The sequence below is a fragment of the Macrosteles quadrilineatus genome, unplaced genomic scaffold, assembly GCF_028750875.1.
Source record: "Macrosteles quadrilineatus isolate MER2022 unplaced genomic scaffold, UCM_ALF_1.0 Scaffold_6__1_contigs__length_79288215, whole genome shotgun sequence".
NCBI lineage: Eukaryota > Metazoa > Arthropoda > Insecta > Hemiptera > Cicadellidae > Macrosteles > Macrosteles quadrilineatus.
In genome coordinates this window covers 64294731-64320992 of record NW_026542599.1, presented here as the reverse complement: position 1 = coordinate 64320992, position 26262 = coordinate 64294731, and the positions used below count along the sequence as shown (strand labels likewise).

Genomic DNA, 26262 nt, shown 5'->3' with positions numbered 1-26262 from the left:
ACCATGTGGTAACCAGCCGGGTGGAACCCTCTTGAAAAGAGAAATTAATAGAAAATGGAACACTTCCTTTTCTCAATGCCATAATACCTCTTAACCGTTTAACAAGTTAGATTTAGGCATGTAACTGTTGCAACCAAGTTCTGGTACTTATTATTTTTTTCATTTTCATTGAGGATGAGTTTGACAAATTGAAAACCTCTGGTGCTTGCATTGACCTAGGTGAACCTAACCTATGGTCTTCTCAAATCCGGCATATATTTATGTGAACACAAGTTTTTGCTTATAGCTTATATTTTCAGTCAAAACTGGTAAACTTATGACCAGTATAGAAACTATAATTCATTATCAAGGCAATACTTTTTTTAATTATTGTTCTTTTGTGAACAAGTAGACCTAATTTGAGGGTTGTAAATTAAGGTCCCCATGGAGCTCACAAAGGAGCTAGGTCAAATCCAAGACCAATGTGGTTTTCCTTACTTAACTCACAACCATTCTAGGTCCCAACCTTGTGGAGAGGATTATTCTTGTCGTATTTAATGACATTCAAGTGCATCAATATTTTTCTATTGTTTAAAGAAGAGCTCATTTGCTTACTTGTTGCACAAATGACTATTTCTCTTTCAATTCTAAATACTTTGCAAATTGCAAATATTGTACTTTGTAAGTTGCAAATCTCAAACTGAATCAAGAGGGTGAATAATCGAGACAGGACAGAAAACAATACAAATTAACGCAATAAACTTTATTGTTTCGTATTTTACAATAAAACCGAAGTTATATATTTTTACAATCTATTCATTAGATAAACCTTTTAATAACACTCTCTAAATATATTCTTATTTATCTTTACAGTCTCTTTAACCTATTTACTAAAAGGCTACGACTAATGGTAAGTTAAACAAAAGAAAGTTCTTACATGTTCAAACATAAGATTTGAGTTCTAAAAACAGCCAATCCTGTTGCAAACAGTTTTAAAAATCAAAAATTATTTTTAAAAAAACGTGATAAAATACAATTGGTTTTATCAAAATTCCAATGTTTATGCATCATTCGGGATGATTTGTCAGGAACAGAACTGTTTACAAAAAAATATCAAAACACAACCAATAATAAGTAAACATTTCCAAAATGCTACCCAAAATCAAAATCTCGCAAGATTACTATGGGTACGAATTACCTCAATAAAAGACAAATACAACTAGGAAATCACTAAGATGTTTTAAATATTGCTGATCCAAGCTTTTCAGAACCACGATGCAATTGAAATCACAAACTTCAGACAAATACACAAATCTTCAGAGGTTTGTCTTTCTCGAGCTAACTTAACATCCTAATAGTAAAATAGTAAGCGTATTTTATGTTAAAAATCACGACTGGTAATCCGTCCGACACCAGACACATACCCACTGATGTATTTCCGCTGATCTATCGCTATATACAATTGTAACTAAAATCGATGTCTTCCTAAAAGTTTTTCTAAAAACGTTGATGAAAAAAGTAACGAATCCGCTCAGTACAAAATTGTTGGAAAAGAGGTGGAAATTAATTAGCTATGATATACACTCTTTGGCCAACGTCGCTATATTGCTTGAAGTGTATGGATGTCGAAGTTTCACGCCAGTGTTGTAGTCTTTACGTTCGGTCAGTCTGTACGCTGCTCTTCTTGCTGCTGGACGGCGGAGTCAGGAGGCAAGACTTGGCAGCTTCTTCCAGTGCTGAGTCCTAGGGAAGAAAATATGTTTGAAACAAATCTTTGACTTACACAACTAGACGTTCCATCACGTGTTGAAGCTGTCACCAGCATTTTAATCAAAATGGAGTTTGACATCAACTGAGTTCAGCTGATGAATACACCAACATTTCAACCAAACTTAACTAATAGGATAACTTACTGTGAGCTTTAGCATGTCACATTACCTATCTCAGCAAAAACAAAGGGAGAAAAGTGAATTTACGATTGCAGGGAACTGTAGAATTTTCTACTCAGTCTTGCTGAAGCTTCCATCTTATGCAAATGTGTCCATTATTTGTTCCTATGAGTGGTATTTTTTGTGGTTTTCCAGCTATATGGCCGAGTTTACTACATTTGGATGTGTGACGCATAACTTACCAGCAACGGAAGATTGACAGGGTCATGCTTCTGAAGGTTGAAAGAGTCGTCCACCAACGCAGCCTTCGTAATCCCAGGGGGAAGTCGAGAATACTTCTTGGAGTATTCCGTGTTCTCATCCTTCAGCGTTTTCCAGAATACGGACATCCAGTCGACACATGGCATTATATCTTCCTCTGCCAAACCTATGACATACACGATAATTAGGCCTACAAAAAAAACTATTCTACTACACTAATTATTGACAGTTAGCTTCATCATGATGTCACACACCATTTTATTCAGTACTAGTGTTTCTCTGACTCTGAATTAACATGATTTAAATGACCTTTTACAATCAAAAAGGTCACAGAGCATGAGGTAGCGATATGCAAAAACTATTTCTTGTGCTACCAATAATAATCATGAGGTATTGCCGACAAATTTAGGATGCAACTGGGAATATTTTAATCAAAAAATTATTAAGGGATGAGGGTAGAATTTAGTAAACGCTCTGTGAAGCATTCTAACTAAAATTAAGACCAGCTGTTTCTGTATCGAGGATCATTTATTAAGAACCAAATGATCAAGGACAAGTGGTCAAGTTTCAATCATCAAAAACTCACTGAAATTTCCCAGGATCGAACCAGCGACCTTGTATTGGGCAGGCTCAAGGCACTGTAACCACATAGCTTTCCAGCTATTTGGTGAGACTAGAAAATAAAATATATTTTCCTTCTTTGATTTAATATTTCAATTTTTAAAACTTCTAACAAATTTTCACTTATTTTCAGGATGGACGAGTCTAGGAATATACAGTTGGAAAATTCCAAAAGTTTTCACGTCCATAACATATATTTCCTGGAATTGATAGTTTGTCAGAAATCAGTAATTTAGATAAGCACACTCTGTTGCAACAATGTATGGAAATTAAATATCTAGTGTAGGCGATAGTGAAAGCTGTAACCTGACTTTACAATGACACTCATAACGTAAAAACTAAAAAAAAAAATTGTAGTTCAGACAACTACTTCCTTGGTAAAGAATTTTCATTTACAAAAATTTAGGGAAGGTTGGGGATGTTTTGAACCCTACTGAACCATGAAATTTTCAGAAGATAAGAATATCGGGGATATCTGGAAGTGAACGTAAGGTAGACATTTCCGACTCACCTGAGACTTGAACGGCCAGCTCTGTGCTACAGGCGAGGTAGATCGCCGCGGCCGCCAACACACTGTAGGAAAACCTGAGGGATCCAACGTCCAAGGTACAAAAGTCCAGCAGCGTTGCCACCCGCGTGTACAGCGTCGGGGAGAATTGGGGAAAGTAGAATCCGAGGTCGTGGCGAGCCTGGTTTTGATATGCGATTTGCAGAAACACCTTCAGCCAGTAAAGGGGTGTCACGGGGTTCAGCAGCCAGCCCAACGCCTACCAAACAAACACTTGGTTAGAGGAATTAGTTGTAAAGAAAAACAGGCAGCTGTAACCCCTGAGCTTTTTAGAGATGGACTACTTCAAGCATGTGACTTTGGACGATAGTGCCCTAGTCCAAAAAGACAAATTAATTATCAATTATTGAGATGGGGATGCCACCTAGGTACGTATTTAACCAAATATTCACTCATCCTAAGAGAAGAATGAGTGTAAAATGGAGTGAGATGATCTGTGTGGCTTGTTACTGACCAAGTCCAGCTGTTTCATCAGCTAGGATCATTCAATTTAAAGCCCAAAAATTCATCAATGAAAGTGTTCATGGACAGCTGAGTCCAGTTTTGAATCATCGAAAAGCTACTAACTTTTCACAGGATCAATATACAACACCTACCTCGCAGACTACTAATTCCTTGGCAAGAATTTCCGCTTCACTGCATGCCCCATCCGTTACATAAGCAAAATCTACCATTTTTGGTGGGTAAATTTCTTCATTTTTGGCGGCTAGTTGAAGACATGTGATACCTGAAAAATTCCATGATCGTGTTATTGAAATGCCATGACGTAAAGTAATCTTATATAAAACTTGACAAAGACTGATTTTGTTGTATCACCACTTTTAAAGTAATAATAAAAATAATAGTCATTGATTTATTGTTTACTGTTTTAGTTCAACCTTAAACTAGAGGTGTGCAGTCTGAGATTTTCAATTATTTTAAATATTTGGTTACATGTATATAGGTCTAATATCATATAGTAAGTGTGGTGATGTTTTAAGCTAGTCACAAACATTCTTCATAAAAAAAACAATTCAATGTAATTATTTTTTTTTTTTACATTTATTACATTTTGTAATCATGTTGACAAAATTTTAATCTCCAGCCATCGCCTCAAAATATTGAAAACCTCCTGTGGTCACCGAAACATCATCATTGTCTCCTATGATTACGGAAATGTTATTGTCATCATGTGCAATCGCGGAAAAAGAGTGAATTTTTAGACCGTTCGATTTTGACAGGGTCGGCTTGAAAATTGAGCCAATCGCACACCCCAAACTTATATTTAATCACCTTGTTGACTACTTTCGGTGACTCACCTATCAGTTGAAGTTGTTGTTTCGGAATGTCAGTTTGAGAGGAGAGATATCGGTCTATGTAGTCCAGCGTAAGATGATACGTTTCCCTATGCAGTTTGTACACTTCACAAACCTGGAGAAAAAAATAAAAACAAAATAAAAATATGGTGGAAATCTTTTCTTCTCAGAGAGTGAGATAAAAAGTTACTGTGTTCCTATTTTGAACTCATTAATTGATATGTAGACAAGAAGCTCTGATGTAGATTACTGATTTCTGTTACCCTAACATTATCGATCAAGCCAAACGGATAGGACGACTAGTTGTAAGCTAAAGCATATTGTATTTCACATAAGCTATTCAAACTTGATTGCTTTTAATAAAAATAGCCTACAGTTAATCCATAATCATGACTCTAATTCAGTATGCAAAAATCAACGGTTTCTACTTGTGTGTAAAATCAACATTTACCTCCATAATCCAGTCTAACAGTACGGAGCGCATGCGGAACTGTAGACTTGGATGTTGTGCGAACAATTCCGAGTCCCGTAACTTGAGGCTCTCTTCGTCTTTGTCGCACATGAGTTGCCACAGCGTCGGCAGGTCGGCCCAGGACATCGGGGGGAGGGGGTTGAGCCTGTCCAGCCTTAGGTCCTCGTACTGGTAGTTACTGCAACAAAATATAACCTCTACTTAATTGAAAAATTGATGCCTTACTTTGTTTACCAACAATTTGGTAGAATTATAAAACAATATTGGACTAACCCATTAATATCCCTCTTTTACCATCACCGAGAAGTATTGGTGGGTAATTTCTAATAACATCAATAATAGTTTTTAGTTTGTTGGTACTTCTTCAACTGGTAAGTACTGCTACAAAACATGGCCTCTGCTTGATTATTACGCAGAGATCCTCAACTTTAATCACTAAAATGTTTATTTTAAATTGATTAAGAAATATTCAATTGGACCTTTGATTGTAATCTATCACCTCATACCACCTTTTATGTGTATTTACCGTCTTGTGAGTCAACAGTATAAGTGTAAATGTATTATTACAAACGTCATTAGACATATTTTTTCGGACTTTCGGATTAAAATTTATTCCCAAAGTCAATGCTCTACTGTACCACTATTTCAGTGGTAAGTCTATACCGGTTTTGATTTGTTTAAATCGGTTCTTAAGGATTTTATCTTCATTTATAAAGCAAATAAACAACTTCAATATCTTGTTTCAATCCTGAATTTAGGTCTTAACTTAGAGATTTATCAAAACAGATAGCAAAACAAATATCTCATAATACATTTCTGTTACATACACAACACTCAATTAGTTAATTATAAACATAGAAATGTAATCAATTAATTGTTAATACAACATAAAACATGAAACCAAAATAACATCAAATTAAGGAGTACATGCTACACAAAAAAATGTGATTTAATCAAATTGTTCAAACCTAACGATCCACACATAAAAATACCATCAAAATACTAAACAACTCAATAACAATTTACACAAATAATGCTAGTTTCACAAAAACAACGATACATGACAAACAAATACCTCAAAGGCAATTTATATTCCCTTGAAAGACCTGAAATGTAAAGAAAGTACTGAAAATAATTTATTACATAACATTACAGTAACGTTAATTGCCTAACAGCATAGGGAAAGGAATTTAGCAGATTTGTAAGGGTCAACAAAAGTCAGCTGAACAGCTAGTTTGAGTAAGTAAATGTCTACTAAAATTGTTATAGCTATTTACAGATTGATGTTGGTTTAACATCTCTATATTTACAACCATACAAAATTATGAGGTAGCAATGATATCCCATTCTTCAAGTTGTTAAGAAAAGTTAGCAATTGATTTCAAAATTAAATTTCAATATGCTTACTAAGAAATTGATCCAATGTTGAGGCCCAGATTCACAATTAATTTGCTTTTCACTAAGGATGTTTTTTTAACATAAAACTTAAAACTAATAAAAAGTAGTAACTTGATATGTCCTGTTGTATCTTTATGACATAGTGCAGGATTTAAAACGTTTGCGGTTCTAGGCCAAATTAATTTAAACAGCCTCTGCCCTTTAGAATTTACTTGTGATCCCAGCAAAATTGTAAACATGTCCCCCAATCACAGGGACATTGTCAGTTGTTTTGGTACAAAATGCTACGACCCAAGGTCGTGTTGATGTGGGTGTGACCTAAAATAAAAGGGTAGGTAGCCTCATACTGTGAGGACGGCGGGTTCGATCCCGACTTATCCACAAAGAGAGGTTCACCCCACTTAACCATGGCTTAAAATGCCACTGGTGTCAACACTATAGTTCTCACCTAAGGGCTTGGACGCTGGAGGTACCGGGAGTGAGTGGGCAGGGAGACGCTGACGGACTGAGATCTGACAACCTGGCGACATCGCAGGAGCCGAGGGGAGAATTTGTCTCTACGTCTGACAGTGACAGCCTGTGGGAAAGATACAAAGTTGAATAACACAAACCGCAAACTGAAAACCCAATAGTTTGGATTTCTCAGTGTACCTAAAAGGAATTTGAAGTTCCATAACCCAGAATTGGTGTTAATTACAATCCTGTAATTACTGCAGAACTGTGTTTACTGCAGAACTTGGTAACTTCATTCATAACTACAGTACATTGCCTTTGCTATTAGCAACTAGCACTAAAACTCTCGATTATCCACGATAATCAGTGGCTAAGCGATCGTAGATAAAGATAATGCAGGCCTAATCTAAAATGCCCAGGAAATAGCTAACATTCACTTTTTCAACAAAGTTAAATTTATGTATTTAATGTTATAAGTGTCTTTGAAATGCTTCTTAACTTGAGAAAAACAAGAATAATATCCTATATTATGTATCAGTTTTGTTTGGGAAGAAGTTAGATAATGTAATCACTGTGTAGGCTACACTATGCCAATGCCTTATTCATATATTTATCATCAAAATAGTGATGTGAGTTTATTTTAGAGCCTCTAACTTTACCATTACCTACTGTTCATTCACATACTGTACTGTTTACAATCACAGACAAAACTAAATACTTAAAAGCCGCATTTACACCAGAGTTAAAAACGCGTGTTTAAGACATAATCAAAAGAACGCTAATATTTTACAATACTTGTATGTTTTCAACAATGTTTGAGTGTTCACTAGAGGAATTTTGTTTTCCACCAGAGGTTGACAACATATCATAGTGTATTGTAAACATTTGAGGTCACTAAGCCGCCAACACATAGTTAAACATCAGAGTTGACGATCAAATGTTTAAAACGTTCTTGAACAGCTGATGTCAATAAAAGTAAACACATAGTTGTTCACTCCAATGTAATCACAGCTTATAAGTAGAAAAGTATGCCTACAAGATTAAAGAAAGTCATTCTCAAATTGTATATAAACCTACCTCTCCTGGTCTGACACGAGGGATTCGATGTTTGAGTCTTTTACGATCTTGAGTTCGGAGAACGGCTGTCGGCGTTCTCCTTCCCGCTCAAAGGAACAACTAGCTTCAACACGACTCTGCAACACATAGGAAAATTATTTACATCAATCGTTGCTTGAAGACAGACGAACATATTTTTAGACTAGGGCATCACAATAAGGTAAAGTCAGGGGTTTCTTGGCTTAATTTGGCTGCCAAAAACAGCTGCTTTTTTGCACCAACAGAAACTACAACACTTCACAGTACAAGCTTTTTCCTAGCCGCTAAGCAGCCAAGGAAGTCTGTGCCTAAAAGACTTGCATGACATTCACTACTCCGCAGGGTATTTGGCAGTAAGATGTTGAAATATTACATATTTATTCATTATAATGAAGACAGAAAATATTATGGGTAAAGGACAGAGGTACAAATGGGTTAAAAGTAAAGTCGATCTCAAAATCCTACATTTCTTTTGTACTTTTGATTGAGTTGGAAAAATGAATGCAGTTGATCAATTTAAGCCAGCATTACAGTGACATTATAAGTAGAAAAATTCTACGAGTCCTTTATCTACAGAAAAAAAATTACTCGTACACCTCCACAACTTACGTCATCTTTGTACTTCTTCTCCTCATTTTTTGGCAGATTTTCTATGTCTTGGTCTTCATCCTGTTAAAACACAAGCACAAATTGTAAAGTAATGTAGGCTATGTTATTTCGCATTCTTTTTTCAAGAACCATATTTAAAAGGGATGTAAGAAATTAAACTTTTAAAATTGATGAAGGCCTAGTAGAAATAAAGACATATATATTGTAGTCTTCTTTTATACAACTACGATTCTAATTAAATGTATTCAATGAAAATATTTTAAGAGGTCAACAGGCTTGCATTTGCTTTTCTTATAGGCCCAGGGCCTGTACGTGGAACGTATCCAGCAAAACAACGTGCAGCCATGAGGTGAACCGGTACTGTAAAAGAGTGAACTTTTACTCGTAAAATGTCTGGCGAGCACCATGATGCAAAACCATGAAATCTCTACCTAGGTGCCTAGTCCGTTGCGCTATCACCTAACTCATCATTTCACCAAATAAAATTTATTGATCCATATTATTAGAGTGTTAGTAGTGAGCCGAAAATCTTTGAATTTTTGAGGCAAAGTGAAGAAAGTAATAACAGTAGCCAATGGTATGGTATACTTACAGACTTATGTTCTGATGAAAGCCTCTTTCTCTTCAAGTTTGAAGACTGGCAACTGGAAAATGATAAGGTTAAGTTGCGACTCCTCTAAAAATAGTTAACCCTTATTTTAAAAAAGTACAGAAGTCCCTATGTACAGGTCTTAGGACACTTGGCTCTAGCAAACGTTTGTTTTTCACATTTTTTAGGCTAGGCCTAAAGGTTGCAGCATCATCACTTTTTATTGGTGATTTGGCCGGATTTGAACTCAACCGCAGAGTCCCGCACTCTGCCACTAGACCAGCTCGCTCCCCTTTAGGCCTTACCATATAGACTATGCTAATACTATTAGCCAATAGCCTATACGGAAATCCTCCAAACTAGGTACAGCTATGTATGTTGTGAGAATTTGAACGTAAGCTTTGTTCTAGACTTACTTTCAGCTTTAAAAATTGTTGTTCAAAAGTTAAGTTTGTTAAAAGTATAAAACTTACCTTGAGGAAAGCATGTCGTCGCTAGATTCGTTTGGATCAGACTCCCTGCAAACAAACGTTTTATTAACATTTTGTTACATCTACGTTCATTTGGGTGGATATATAATGCGTTCTCTTACATATCTAAGGACAGCCATTTACAACAAGGCTGAAAATTTTAGTGTTTGTTTATAAAGTTACTTAGAACAGTTCAGGTCATATCTAATGCAATAACAGATCAAATTTACATAAAAACCACTTTCAAAGAAAAATTTTACAGATAATTTTTAAATTAAAAATGAGAAAGGATACTTCTACAAAATACTTGCACATTTTTTTAAATCTTTATTTTTCCGACTTAGAGTGGTGAAGGATCTTAAATAACCCTCGGTTCTGACGTAATTAAAGAATTTATTATTTTCTGAGTTAAAGAAAGGTACTCCTACAGATGAGTCCCCGTCAATAATTTAATGAGAACCACCTCTAATAATTGGTGGAATTTAAAACGGAATAATGTGCTCCGATCAGAGCATAACCCTTCCCAAGGGGCGGCTGCAGAGCAAAGCCCTACTCACTATGCAACAATAATTTGGTTGGGGTTAAAAAAACTATTTTGAATTGTTGATGTTTTCCACTTCTATCTAATGGTTTAAGTTCAAAATAATTACTTAAAATTTGTATGACCTTAATTGTTGCGTATACGTTCAACACTCACTAAGGAATGCATTGATCTGTATGGATAAGTCTAACACTTGTAAACTTTGATTACGAAAATCATTTTACATGTAATAAACTAAAAAGGTTAATGAGCTTTTAAAAGTTATTAAACCGGAAGCTACGAGGGATGTTGTTGAGAAAAAGAGTGAAAACCTTGGGTCCTGTTACAAAAAATAGGAGAGAATTCGAAGAGCAATGAAGCTGAATCTTACAAGGTATAACACTGTGGTACTACAAGCTACTCCATTTCCCAAAAGACCAGGAAACTGCAAGAAGGTGTTTAAACTCCAACAGCCATCCAAAATCATAGTTAAAGAGAACAGAACAATCCTGGCCATTGGAGATGTAGACAACATAGGCCTACCCAGAAAAAAATATTTTTTTCTTTCTTCTAGGTTTTAGCCCGGAATTGTTTACCACATTACTTCAAACTAGGTCTAGATGCGGTCACGACATTATCACGTAGATAAAATCCATTGGTGATTGGCGTGATTTGAACCCTGGACCATGGGAACCGAAGTCCCATACTACTCCACTACTAGACCAGCTGGCTCCCCAAAGTTATTAATATATTCCGTTTTTCTTCCCAATAACATGTAGGCTAAATTGAAATAGTCAAAACCAGTTGTGTATAGAAATTCCACCTCACAAATGTAACTTAAGCCCCCATCAGAAATGCCACTTTCTATTCTATTAATGAAATAAACTATTACACTGCCTTGTGAGATTATTTTTTAGTACTACTTTGCTAAACTGTTTTACGCCAATGCCTCATTGATATATTTACAATCACAATATTGATGTGATGAGGTTTATTTTTGAGCCTCTAACTTTACCATTACCTAACTGTCCTTTCACATACTGTACTGTTTACGATCATAGACAAAACAAAATACTTAAAAGCTGCATTTATGCCAGAGTTTAAAATGCACGTTCAGCTGGTACATTTAGGTTTTAGTATGTAATGGGGCAGAAGTGAGATATTATAGTCAGAACGGGGTTGTGAACCTCTATTTTAGTAAAAACCCTTTAATGTCAAAGTTATTGAAAACCCTCCAAACATTTGCAAAGCGGCTTGGGACATAATATCAATTATTTAAGATGTGGACGCCACACCACTATGTGAGTATTTTAACCCAAGTATGAGTGAAGGATGAGTGGCGTGATTTTGTAGTCATAGTGACTAATGCCGACGTGTTCCTTAGACACAGCTGTTAATTAATAGCCCATACAGCCAATGGCAACTAACACCGGGGCCACGCTCATCTTATCTCGCTGAATTTTTCCCACGGACGTTTCTAGTTTTAACCTGTCTGATTTACTGTGTAGTGAGCGTGGAGGGGGGAAGTGCGTATCACGGACACGGAAGATTTTTATTGCCAGTTTGGCATGCTCTATCAGTCTCACTGGTTAGCCCGAAAAACCTATCTCGTAAGACTAGTGTGGCCACGGCCAAACTCTTCTACGTGCGTCGCACATGAAAACAGAAAAACCAATATTGCTGGTAAAAAATTACAAGTATGGCCCCGGCCTAAGGGACCTACAGTGTATAGTGGAATCCGAAGCACATTTTTCCTTGTTATTAACGATTTGGTCTATAGTCCTACCACTTAGAAAAAAAGCACCCATCTGTTAGAGTCGCGCAGGTAGAGAATCAGACTGGTGGAGAAAGACCCCTCGCCCCACGGCAACGACTTATCCCCACCACCGTTCCAGGCCCTTCCCCGCCATCACCCCTACGTTCGCGAGACAGCCATTGTTCTGCGCAGGTTCTTTTTAAAGTTGTAGGCCTATTATTATCAAAATAGTATTGCGGATAGTCATAGTACTCACTAGTGCGGACGTTAAATCCGCACCCACAGTGCATGCCAATAAATATCCATAATTCGTGACCTTGTAGCAGGATTAAAGGATGACGCCACCGTCCCAGTCAATGTATAATAAGGCAACATAGGCCTAATAACCTGTTTGTCCTTATCAGTTTTAAAACTTTTTTATAGCACTGTACTTCTTCAGATAGTCTATGGTTTGCCTGCGGTGACTTGTGACCCATTGAGCTTATTGATGGGCTATAGAGCATAGGCCCACTCTTGATGGATGGAGGGAGGTGAGTCCTGTTGAAGTTATTAAAATAGTTAAAAATTTAAGTTGTCAAACAGCCAGGACATATGATGTTTCCTGTAGGACTTTGAGGCCATTGCTGTTACAGTTTCCTGATCCACTGAAGGTGGCAAAAACCGACCCTATCCACAAGAAGGGCGACACAGGGAACTTGGCTATCGCCCCATTTCAGTCCCCCTAGTTATTTCTAAGGTGCTAGAAACTAAAAAATTCAACTAACCAACTTTTTGGAATCAAACCATCATCTCAATGAAAATCCAACATTTAGGAAAGGTTGCTGTCCCTATTATCATTCTGCCCTATTATCATTAGTCACAGAAATTACAGACTCCTTTGAAAATATTGACATTCTGGCCTTAACCATATGCGACTTGAGTAGATCCGCTCTAGAGAAGTTGGAAATCTCTGGCTGCAGGGATGTATTACAGGGTGTTCCACAGGCCTCTGTTATTGTTAATCCTGATAAATGACCCAAATCTTGATGGCAAGACTCTGCTCTTTGCAGAAGATACCACTTTGGTTGCATGAGCAAATAACTTAGGAGTTATAATATAGGCAGACGCAAAAGAGTGGTTCACAGCAAACAAACTCCAACTAAATGCAAATAAGACTCGATTTATGCATTGCACTCTTAAGTGAAATCTTCCCGAGGAATTTGATGACCCTGCGCAGCTTTTAGGTCTCTGGCAGGACTCTAAATTAACCTGCAGGTCTGAACTAAGTTGTCAAGAGTGATGTGTATGCTGAGGAAGCTAAAATATGTTGTTACTGGAGATACTTGATTGATGACTACCACACACTCTTTCGTAGCCATATCTCTTATGGTATTGTACTATGGGGACATTCGCCAGCATGCTCCAAAATCCTCCTTCTACAAAAGAAAGCCCTTTGTATTATTACGTCGGCTGATTATCTTGCCCATAGTAGGCCTATTGTCCAACAACTAGGTATTTTGATGTATGGCAAGTCTTCTGATTTTCATACCTATTTCAGAACAAAGATAACATCTCATGCTAAGCAAAGCGGCTTGACATTCACTCATACTCTAGGAGAGAGAGAGAGAGAGAGGGAGAGAGAGAGGGAGAGAGAGAGAGAGAGAGACATTGACATCCCCCCCTGCAGACTCAAAAATTCTACATAGCGTTCCTGCATCAGCTACAAGATATTACAATAGCCTTCTGGAGGAGATTAGGCAAATGGACAAATCCAAATTGAGGGAAGGAATTCATAGAAGACACGTCAAATAGACCTATCTACTCACTGGTCAAGTATGGCGGCAAAATGCAAATGTAAAAATTATGACGAAGCCTGGCCCAATCTATCTTGAAATCCAGTCAAAGATGAAGACATCAAGCATCAAGTATCAAGCCATCATTTCTCCTAAGCATAATATCAAGAGCATTACAAAACGAAATCCATTTATCTTAAAAAGAACCTTAAGTTTGCCTTGTAGGAAAAACAGACAGTGCGGACCTTTATGAAGGAAATTTTGTACCACCAACATTTAGATCTGGGCCAAAATAAATTAGAGAGATAAGATTGGGTTAAGCATTTGATATTGGTGTGCCAAAAATATGTGCAAAACCCTTCTGCAGGTACACAAGTCATCATCGCAAAAGCATTCCACATATCCGTCAATACTGAGTTAATGATTGATATTATTCGATCACTTACTTTAAAAAATTAAACCTTGTGATGAAAATGATTTTACCTAAAAACCACTCTCTGAAAATAGTTAAAAAAAAGAATACAAAGTCGTTTAACATTAGTTAAGAGAGAATCGCCATGTTGTTCCTAAAATACCTTCGGGTATGCATATTTAAATGATTGACCTACCGATGCACATTTTTTATTAACAACATCTAGAAGTAGGCTAGCTTGAAAAATAGTAAAACAGAAAAAATAAGGCTGAATATAAGGACACCAAGCAAGGCTAGGGATGTTAGGTACAGAACCTATACAAAGAGAAGTTCAAGGACAGCTGCCAAAGTCACCTGGACCACACGATAGTCAACATTTAATTTATTGATCAAAATGTTGATAAAAAAAAACCAGTTGGGAACCACTAAACCTAGTACCAATGACTGTCTTACTTTACCAGTTAGACCTAAGTTTCCTACGAGTTCTTTCAATTGAAATATTAAAAACAAATAAATATCATCTTGTTTCAAAGGCTACTTATCATTTTAATTTGAAGGCAGTATCACTACCTATTTCCATCTGAAGTAGATTTTGATGTGTGTCTATGATAGGCTAGTTGCAAATAAAGCCAAGAACCTAAAAGGCTAACAGCATTTGAAAGGTTTTTTCGTACATTGTGAACACCACGGCTGACAAATAAATTTCTTGGTTTAAGCTGCTCGAAGCGAGGGGCACCTTGTTAAATTTTTTAGACAAGCGTCATTAAAAGCTAATAGTAACTTAGCCTATATTTCAAGTTCCTAAAGACTTTTAGGTAATCCTGTACTTGAAAAACAAGCATGGGGCTCAAAAAATTGATCTCAAATGCACTAGTTGTGTCTCCAAATTAATACTGGACATAAGAAATTTGTCACTTCAAAACTTCTATTTACGAAACAGACTCGAATATTAGCTCAGCCTAGAACTTACACTATCAAAAATTAAGCCAGTGAAGGCATTTCAGGATAAATTGATTCAGAATCACACTCTCTAGACTCCAACCGGCCTGTAATAATGAGATATGGTTTAAAATTGAACAAATTAATAATGCTGACGAGTTTAGGCCAGGGTTGTCCCCTTTGGTTGGGGAAAAATCGGGACAGGCCCTCCTACTCCGAATTGAAATTGGCATAAACACGGACACAAGTGAAAAAAAATCGGGACAGTCCCAACATAATAAGGACGGGTGGCAACCCTGGTACTGTATAGGCCTAACTTACCTAGGTCCCTTATGTTTGCTTAAATAGGCCTATTTTAAGGATGATTTCCTTAATGGCCTTCATATTGGGTTAGACCAGAATACACTACACAGCTCTATAGGTTTTAAATAAAAAAATTCATTTCTTATACCAACACTTGGGAAATTAGTAGGATAAAGCCTATTCCAAGTCATCACTTAGGCTGCAGATGAACAACATACAAGGAACCTAATTGAGTCCTAAACCCTTTTTCTTAGAGATCGAAACAAGCCGGCTAATTGATAAATAAGCATAATTTAACAATTATAAGGTCCAAAGTTACATATTACAACATTTTTAACAGCACTTCTAAATTCCCAAAATCGTCGTATCATGATCTTGAGGTTATAGCTATAAGACATTATATCCCCATTATAAACATACAAATTCGCTATTCTAGGAAATATAGCACTCATATTTAAACAGTTGGAACTTTCAATGTTATAATAATTACACTAGAAAACACTCAAGTTTCCTACATTTCTATAAATACGTATAATTCCTTAGTGCCACACGTCTCCGTTCCCGCCGAAGTAGGAAAATGGTCGACGTGTGATGCGAACAATGGACGGCTTAAAACTAATCAAAATTCGAGTTAAATACAATATACCTTTTGTAACTTACATTAGACAATAAAACTTCTTCTAAATAAGAAAGAAAGAAACGAGCACGTTTTTAGGTATAGGCAAAAACCTAAAGGTTAAGTCGGACCCTCTCGGTGACTGCGCCGTTATGGCGCGCGAATGGACGAGATGATGAAGATGAACCCCCCTTGAAGAATGACACGTAATGGTTTATAGCGTCAAAATGCCAAAATATGTTATGGAGTGTAAAATTCATACCCCGATATTGCTGTATGATTAAGGAAATGAACGTAATTATAACTGATAATTGTTTGATCATCCACAAACTCTTTTGCATGTGATTCGTGTTGAAACTAGAAATTGTATGAAAAATATTCATCGTCTTTAGAATAATTAAGGCTAAAATTGGTGTTAAACTTATCAAAATAAGACATAATTTTTTCCTTTACATATGATATAATAAAAAATACTTACAGGAGATCGACACTGGACGTAATCCGGTAACTATAAAGAGGTGAATCTATCCATACTCGTTTCCAAGATTCACGAAATACAACACAAAATACACAAAAACTCCGATTAAACTTGACTTAAACGAAAATACTAAAACATTTGAGGGGTACTTTAATTCATGAAATTCTTATCTTATTATAATTTATCACACCTTTCACTTAATTAACCCGAGTCGATACTGTGAGCTTGAGATCAGAAGGAATAATGGCAGAAACGAGCCGAACTGGAGGGAAAGTTGGTGGGAGAATGTTTTGCGGTTCTCGCGCTCTCATTGGCTGAGCGCCCCCAACAGCTGGGGAACCAGCTGATTCGTGACATCATACTGAGCATAGCACAGTGTCAAGAATATTGCAAGTAGGCTTTGATTAGATTTTGCCTTTTTATTAGATTAGTGGGATCATTCCAGAAAATTTTTTTACTAACGTAGACATATTATGTAATCAAAAATGTTTTATTTTATTAAATAACTTCTGTATTCCAATTAAATCTCAAATACGCCTAATAAAAATCATTTTGTATAATAATTCCACCAAACGTTTTATTTCTATTAAACCCTACAAGTTTAAACCTAATAAATTTTAAAATTAGAAGTTTTAAAAACATTTTTAAGAAATATTTGCACTATAATAAAATATTTAAAATACAAATTGCATCCCCAGCCAACAAGCTTACCCTTATACAGTATTACAAATTGCAAGCTGCTAGGCCTTCTTACAAAATTAAATTTTGCATAGTATAAACTCATTAAATTGCACTAAATTGACATTCGTTAGACCAGGGTGACTTGTAAATAATAAATATATAAACACTCCTTGCGCAATTTATAATAGAGAACCACACCATACATTACAATACGTATGGTTATGGAACTGGTATTTTTTGGCGGTGCTTCGATCAAGATCAAGTTCAAGGCAGGATACGCAAGTTGTCATGAAGCTTGACCGGCTGTTGGCTGTTCCCGCCACCGCCTTGGCGGGAATTGTAGGTGTAATGCCCGCGAGAATCGAGAATTCCGCTCTGATGACGTTTCGTATGCAAGCTATAAATAGACACAAGACATTTTATGATTTTTATGGCTCCAGGGGGTTAAGGGTTTTAAATTAGGTAATCACTATTCAAAAGCATCGTTTCTTGGATATATTATCGTACCCGGAAAATCCAAAAATCGTCATAGCTTATAACATTTTGTTTTAATTAGGTTAGGTAGAAAACAGATATGCAACAACTTTCACTTTTTGCTGCACAACGAACATTTTGAAAGTAAACACATCGACAAAATACGTGGCAATGGAAAATATCACAAGATAAACAATACACAGTAACTTTTCCAAGATAGTCTAATGTCTACTGAATTGTTATAGTAATGTTAGATCATAGAAATACGAATTTAACCCTTCGTATAACTCTCTATGTAGTTAGAAAATAATTCGGCGTGCACGTAAGTTTCGATCAAATTAGATTATTAACAGATTGTTTTCGTGAGATTAAGGAGAATTCAGAAAGCTTAGGTTATAACCAAATCTATAGATTTTAGATACCGCTTAAAATCTTAGATTTTAGAGGACAAAAAATATTCCTAGCAAACAACTAGTAAAAACGGACGTGGTACTTCGATCAATCTCGTGCTGAATTTATGATCTAATTATTTTTAATTCTGACCAAGATAGTTACATACTTAGATTATCCTGACATCGTAGCTGTAAACTCGAAATGAACAATCACTTAAATTTCACGCCACACATCAAGAGCACGAAAAGTATTATAAAATTATGACAAAGAGCAGATAATATCACAACATGGTTGTATGGGCAGAGAGCACTGACTGTTTATCAATTGTACGGAATTTGTCAACCGAGCAAATGATGAAAAGTAGGTCTCGTGTCTTCATCGGTCATTCGTGAGCTTTGTTCAATACCAACATATTGAATTTTAAAGGGGTTTTTAAAACTGTGATGCAAACATTGGCAGGATGAATGACTTGCATTCTCGTAAATGTATTATTATGAGCAAAAGTGTAAATTGAGGTAACCAGTTTTCGCACGGTTCTTAGATTTGTATTATTGCATCCGCTGTTCTATTGTTTCTGGGTTCAACAACAAACATTTTTTATTATTCAACATTAGGGTAATAAATCTTTAACATAATAATTTTAGTTTGTGAACAAGTACAGCATTAAATTCATGTAAGTATGATTACTGTTTGTATTTAATTGCGTGGTTGTGGAAAACTACGTTTTAATTCCTTTCATGAATAATGTCTAATAAGAACCTTTCTATGTTTCGGCTATTGCTTACTGCACAGCTATACATTTTCGAATATTCCTGTGTTAAATATCACACGTTTGAACAATATGTAAAAGTCCACTTTCCCTAGGTCAAGTCTACCCAATAGGAGAATATGGGTGTGCTTTTAAAACTGGTTTACGTATATAACTTACTATAGAAATTTAGGTTCAAAATGTACGTAAGTAAACAAGATTCGTGAAATTCTATTCAAAGAAAGAAATAATAACAAAATCACTATGCAATAGGTTTAAAGTACATAAACTGTTTCCTGAATGTATGTTATCGAAAAAATAACTGTAATTAAAAATATCCTAATTTATAATTTGGTGCATAGGAATTCTGAAAAATGAATACTGGATGACGTATCCATCAAAACCACGCCATTCATAGCTTTTGTAATATGATCATTAGGGTCTCGCAATTGATTCTGCTATTATGAGCTACACTACATTTCTTGTAATATTTTCATCTAGACCATCAGCTATAGTAACAATAATTACACTTATGTTATAGCACATAGCACTGCTCTGCTGAGCGATTTAGTTACAATTACAAGTCCCAAAATTAACGATTTGTTGGATTTTTTCAACACAATTTTTTTTAGATCATTGTCCTCTTTGTTTGCACTCATAGAGGAGCAGTGCGATAGTTTTGGCGGGTGTGGGGACGCTCCCGGTTTGGCGCGAACCCCGGACGCCGCGGGTAATCAATAACAAGATACCCGGCAACTTTTGGCGGGAGCGGTCACAGAGCGTGGTAAAGCATCGTTCCGTGATATGCACATCACTTAACAGGTCTTTGTTCTATCCTTACATCTGGGGTCACGTGATCACGTATCCTGTTATAAAGTGAATAAACAACCTTGGAGTCATCTAAAAAATTTGTGTTGAAACAATTAAATTGCTGTATTTATATGAATGCTTTTTGTTACATGTTATGTATGGTAATATGGTACTAGTTAGTAAAGTTGCAATAAACTAAACATGTTATTCATGACTTCAAAATATAATTTTTCTTTGTAAAGTATTTTAACAAACAAGATCGCAATTTGTGCAACACCCTAAATTGCAGTTTACACGAATTTAGAACAGAAACTGTATGGATCATAAACATAAACATATGACGGCACTGGACTGAAGAACCAAAAAAGGTCAATTTTTGTATTAACATTTAGATGGAACCGTCAAAAAACTTCCAAACCAGCTGTTGCCCAACACCCTAAATTGCAGGTTACACGAATTTAGAACAGAAACTGTATGGATCATCAACATAAACAAATTACATACGTCACTGGACTAAAGGACCGAAAATAGCCTTGTTTTTAACATTTAGATGGAATTGTCAAAAAACTTCCAAACCAGCTGTTACAGATACGAGACTGATTCGTATAGACCTATATAGACTTTTGGGTCAGTGAAGTCATTTGTTTGTGTTTATGATTCATTATACCGTTTCTGTTCTATAGTATCCGTGACTGATGAGCATTTTTACGTTAAATGTTTCTACAGTAATCTTTTATGTTGTAAGTTGACGTGCCTTTACATCGTGTTCCTGTACCTTGTCAAAATGCGTTGATTCGTTCACAAATTAACTGTTTAACTCGACATCCTCGCTTTTAAACAATTCAACTCTGTGTATTTTCGCTGTTAAACTGATACACCCTTACTGTCCATTTTTCAAATTTTTCAGCTATTTTTCAAATGAATCTGTTAAGACACGTCCAAACAAGATGTTTCGATTACATTAGGATGACGTAATTTATTTTTATGGGCCACACAGTTTATTTGTTCTGATATCCTTGCTATCTACTAGTTTCTATTGTAAAATTATTTTTTTAGTTAAATAAACTCTATACGCGTTTTCAAAGAGAAGTTTTGATTGTACCATCGGTCCCAACTTATTTTGCAAAGCCATTGTTTCTCCATTCCTACAGGAACAGCTCCAGACAATAGTGATGTCTTTCCCGCTCAATTCTGGACCTGACGCCACATCCGCTCCCGACATCCGGACGAGAAATATTTCCAACTGAAACATTATTACAATATTCTAAATGTAATAAGTCGATTTTGAGTTTATTGCGAAATTAATCCTGACTTTACTCATGTTTAGATGAAATTGTAATTGAATTGCAACATACAATTGAAAACACCTTCATTTCACACCCAATCTATTACACACCCAATCTATTACACACCCAATGAGTTGGAAATATTCATCAATGTATTAAGTTAGAAATGAGTTTTATTTAACTAAAAAAAGGAAATATTATTCTTGAAAGCCAATGATGATAGTTTACATTCTAAAAGTTGTCTTTTATACATTTTAAATTGTGGCTCAAGATTGGATGTTTCAACCCAAATGACAAGTGGGAAATGAGTAGATTTTATATAGCTTCTGTCGCTTTGCTTTAAGACAAGATTATACTGTAGCCAACGTGTTATCAAGCATTTAATAAATGTGCCTGATCATTTATTAAATGCTTGATAACACGTTGGCTACAGTTTCAACTAGCACCACCTTTGTACTACACATACAGAATTTAGAAAGCAAATTATACTGTAACCGACGATTTCCTTATGTTTCCATACAATTTTCTACTGAACAAACCTGGAAATCACGAACCGTACATACTAAAATTTCACCAGAAATTTAGACTTCACTACCTGACGGATCAAGAAATAAAGATGGTCTTTTGTCAAGCGACGGTTTCTATTTCCGCGGAACTCGGTGGAAAGTATAAAAACAGAAGGCGACGAGGTGAGGTTCCCGGGTAATCGACCTCGACTCTCCCGCCAACAGGAACGCCCACAATCAGCTGATCGTATTGTTTCAGATCAGCTGGACGAAGAAAGTAACCACGCATTCCGATGCTCAGATCGACTTCACTTTCGCTCGACCGAAACTCATTCCAATCCAATACGATTCTCATTTGTTTTACTATCTTATTTTAATTAAAATTACTGTTAATTTAGATTTTAAAGATTTGTATGTACAAAATAAAATAATAAATTAAGTGTGTACTTATTGTGTGAAATTATATCGCTCTATGCTAATTTCCTTTTCACATTCTGCAAGCCTTCATTCCCATTTTGACACATATCTGGTTCAATAATAACTCCAATCTGAGAAGTTAGAATACCAACATTCAACTACCTTCTTTGAAAGACATCTCAATTGTCATCAAACTTTTCAATTCTCCCCTATCAAATCAAGTAGTCCACATCACCACCGGAGAGGCTTCAAAAGGCGTTTATATACAATCTTTGACTCTTCTGTATCCAATAGTCAATGATACAATACACTTCAGTTTCGTTAAATAAATTACTGTAATTATAGCCTAGTTTACTTTTGAATCTTTCCCGGCTCAACCATTCACTTACAGAAAATGCAATTACGGTTTAAAATTTAATTAATATTCGCCTAGTGACTTTTTTTTCAAAATGTTTAGTCCACCTTATACCCTTAACCAGGCACATAACGTCATGACGTTATTATTTTTCCCTTTTCCAACAGAGTAGTTCTCTCTATTTCATTGACTTGTAGTATTGCGCCTTTGGTGCGTTGATGCCACCCGCAACACGCTTGTGCCGGCAAGTGTAGTGTATTTGCAATGATGAAGGAATGGAAAGGCATTTTGTTATTGGAGACACAGACGATTAATCCAACAGTTCAGAGCTGCCCTCACCACAGCCTTCTAACTCCGTTAAATTAATTAAAATAAATTTCGCTCAGTTCAAACAGTGTTGGTAGTTTCATCAGCGCCCCGCCATAAAACTCAAAGAGGAACATTACTTTACTGGTACCAATAACAGGATATTACCACAAAACCTATTTGAGACATCCTTCCTTTTCGAGTCTGTATGAAGGAACCTGTCTCTTGACCGTCCGTCTTCCTGGTGATTGGGTGATACTTCGAGGCCCGGGTCAGTCCCAGATAGACCTGGTCAGGAGACAGGCTCCATCATACAGACTATAGGATTAAAGCCCGGGCCAGTTCCAGGTATATGGCAAACCCTTCTCACCTAGGCCACACACTAGTAGAATTCTACTGTAGAGCTACAACAGTTGGGTGGTTTCACGACACTCTACTGCCATATACTTCTAACATGGGCCACAAACTAATTAGAATCATACTACACTAGCCAACACAGTTCAGTGCTTCACAAAATCAGGAAACTCTACTGGCAAATCCTTTTCACCTAGGCAAAAAACTAATTAGAATCCTACTATAGGAGCCATCACAGTTCGGTGTTTCACGAAATTCTGTTGGTAAATCAAAATCCTTTTCACCTCGGCCACAAACTATCTTGAATCCTACAATAGGAGCCACCGGACCTTAACAAAGACAAAATTCTATTGGCAAATCCTTTTCACCTTGGCCACAAACTAAGTAAGAATCAACTGTAAGAGCCACCACAGTCGAGTTACGTTAGCTTCAGTTTACTTCAGTTAGCTGACAAGTTTACATGACAATAGTGGGGTAAGATGTGTCTCCCTTGCCTCTGTGTCTATTGTACGTAAGACTCGTGCCCCTCGGTCTCGCCCTCTAGGTCTTCGCCCTTCTCTAGACTTCGCCCTCGTCTAGACGTCGTCTGCTTCCTCGTCATCCAGATCCGTTACAAGTCTGGACTCTGGACTACGGGCAAGTCTAGACTGTTTGATGTTTTGCGCTATAAGGGTGTGTCTAGCCACGCCTTTGACAATATATTCTGAATTATCTAACAAATTACTATGGATATTCCCCTATTACGAGTAGTAAAAAAAAATATCCACAACTTTTCGAAATCTGTAATCTGATCACGTCCTCAGGTGAAGAAGTTTAAAAACATTAGAATTGTACACAAACCTAAAACGGGAAACATATAAACACGCCATCACCAATAATGAATTTTAAACCAAGAATGGATTCTGGTTTTCAAAATAGCAGAATGGAAGGATATAGTTAATTTATTTCAAAGTTTTACTACTAGGTATTTAAAAAATGTAGAAAAAGTAATAATATATTTCAAAATGAGAGTTTGGAAGGGTTGATTATACGCTACACAATTACAATTTTCAAAATTTCAATCACTAAACATCACGGAGTTTCCAAAGCCAACTGAAGTTTTGACAGGGATTAGAATAGAACAACACACTCTGTAACATCCTACAAAACATAGAATATATCAAATTTTAATTATTTTAAAAATGTATCTCAGGCTATAGCTTCTCCATTTTTTCTTGGGGCGCTATTTCAAGCAAGAAACCCTCTGTTCATCGTTAAGATGCCTTGTTTCACCAACAGTTTTACACCACTAAAGATTTCCTCTCGCTGTATTTTTGTGGTGATCTGAAGCAATGAAAACCCCAAACAGTGGCGGATCCAGAGGGGGTGAAGGGGCCCCGAACCCCCCAGACCCCTGGTTCGCCCCCCCTTGTGACTGTTCTAGATCCGCCACTGACCCCAAGACTGAATAAAATACCCCAAACTGAAGAGGACAAGTCCTACAAGAGCTCCAGTAGGCTCGTCCTACTGAAAAGTCACGAAAACGTCTCGAAATAAACAATATCAGCAAGCTAACTCATACTTTCTTCCATTAGCTAGTCAAAACCCCTTTTAAGGGGCAAGTGGTGGGAGTGAATATGATACCAAAGATTGCAATAACTTTTGAACAGTATTTTTTACAGCATTGGCGATAAGACAATTTTGTTTGGATTTTGCCATAAATATACTAATGGTCATCAAAATAGCTCGGCTATTTTGTGAAATTCCGTTATTTTGTAGTGTTTTATGAGAAAATCCAAATGAAAGAAAAATAAAACGGAAAAAGTGACTGGAGATAACATGAACCGCATTTTTCATCAATATCGGACCACAGGTAAAGGCTGTAGCTGTACTCGTCCACACGAAGACATCACTTCGAAATCAACTTTTTGGTCTTAGGAAGACCTAAATAGCTATTTCCACCCAAAACTCAAACTCGGCATTTTTTTAGGAAAGCCGTACCACTTTCTCCACATACAGTAATATGTGTAGGGGTAGAAAGTAAATATTTTCACGTCGGTCAGATATACAGTTTCATCAAGCATTACCCACCTATGCAATGTATCACAGATTATGCTCGAGGGTTGTTCAATGCTCAGTACGAGCATGTGCCCTGACAGCTGGTACATACACCCCTCACCAGGTGCTCACTACCCCAATGCAGAGCCACCCTTGCAGTGATAGGCCTACTTGCTGCGCTTGCTAATTAATCGTATGAGTCGTCCGGACTCGTAAATTCTCGGGGACAGTCGTAATTCTTAACTTAATTACGTTGTTTGAAGGTGTTAAAACTGTTTTACGATTTACCGCAGCAGTGATGTTCTTAACCGGTTTGATTTCAATCGTCCTTGTAAAATGATTCAAGTTTTAATTTACCTAATGGGGTTTAAAACTTAAGTTTTTCATTGTATGAAGATATTGAACAGATTTGCCACCTCTCACAGTAGCTCTAAACCAGTTTCTTGGTTACAATCAACAACCAACCCCAATTAAAACTATTCAAGCCATAAAATAACGTAATGGCATTAATAACTTAAACCCGTAATATTTACATTGTTTGAAGATATTAAACATTTTACGATTTGCCACTGCTTTTAAATAGGCTCTAAACCAGTTTCTTCATTATAACTAACCCCAAGTAAAATTATTTATTTTGCAGCATTGTATAATGGTTTAAAAACTAAAACAGTAATGCATTTTTTGAATTGCTCACATTTTATTGCAAGTAATATTTCAAATCTCGGTTTCCTAAGTTTCATTTAGGCTTATTACTTAGAGCAAGTTGCATTCCAAATGAGTTAGCAATTTTTATGAATAACCCTTAACTACAAATTATTTAAACCGTAACATATTGTAAATGTTTAAAAACAGAATCTCGTAGTTTGTACTTATTAAATTGAATTTGTAACTTAAACCAACAGGGAATAACACAATAAATAGCGCAGTTTTTGTATTAATGAAAAGTGTCTTCAAAGGTATTGGTTTTATCACTGCTTTGAGAGAACTATGTTCCAAACCATTGAACAAATTATAAAACCCACAATAACTGTGAAATGATTCAATGTGAGACATTCTTTGGTTGTGTGAGGTTTGGTTTGTGTTTAAAAGAGAATGATCTAAAGAAAATCTATTTTTAAAACTGCACTTATATTTAGAAATATTTTTACTAAGTCCTGTATGCAAAATTTACATGTAACCATATGTAACCTGCGAGAAAAGTCGGTAGCTTTTTTTTGTTTGGTTTGAAATTGGACCCAGCTGTTGTTGCTCATTTGGCTAAAGAAACAGCTGATCTTAGTCAGTCACAAAACTTCACAGATCATCTCACCCTATTCTTTACTCATTTGGGTTTAAATATACACCTAGGCGGCGTCCTCATCTCAATTAATAATGAAAATGTCAATAATTTAACTTAGTGT

The 26262-nt window shown here is 36.2% G+C and overlaps 1 protein-coding gene across 3 annotated transcripts; it reads right to left on the bottom strand.

Moving 5' to 3' along the window:
• Window positions 1-727: 727 nt before the first annotated feature.
• On the bottom strand, window positions 728-16724 carry LOC128997171 (G1/S-specific cyclin-E1-like). 3 transcript variants are annotated; one of them, XM_054422765.1, is made up of 12 exons: window positions 16496-16724; window positions 9703-9747; window positions 9233-9284; window positions 8641-8700; window positions 8014-8129; window positions 6932-7060; window positions 5065-5263; window positions 4617-4728; window positions 3915-4045; window positions 3262-3517; window positions 2111-2295; window positions 728-1722 (listed from the first exon to the last, which is right to left on the bottom strand). In XM_054422765.1, the coding sequence occupies exons 2-12, from the start codon at window positions 9714-9716 to the stop codon at window positions 1633-1635; spliced, it is 1344 nt and encodes a 447-aa protein (XP_054278740.1). In that variant the 5' UTR covers window positions 9717-9747; window positions 16496-16724; the 3' UTR covers window positions 728-1632. The 3 variants fall into 3 exon arrangements, with proteins under 3 accessions (XP_054278740.1, XP_054278739.1, XP_054278738.1); XM_054422764.1 differs by lacking the exon at window positions 16496-16724 and adding an exon at window positions 16062-16167; XM_054422763.1 differs by lacking the exon at window positions 16496-16724 and adding an exon at window positions 15917-15994.
• Window positions 16725-26262: the final 9538 nt, after the last annotated feature.

Bases quoted from the DNA above. Each gene is read 5' to 3' on its own strand.
- LOC128997171 (XM_054422764.1), bottom strand. The intron at 4,046-4,616 runs GTGAGTCACCGA...GGAATTTTTCAG, and splicing joins ACAACAACTTCAACTGATAG to GTATCACATGTCTTCAACTA. The intron at 2,296-3,261 runs GTGAGTCGGAAA...TGTATGTCATAG, and splicing joins GCTGGCCGTTCAAGTCTCAG to GTTTGGCAGAGGAAGATATA.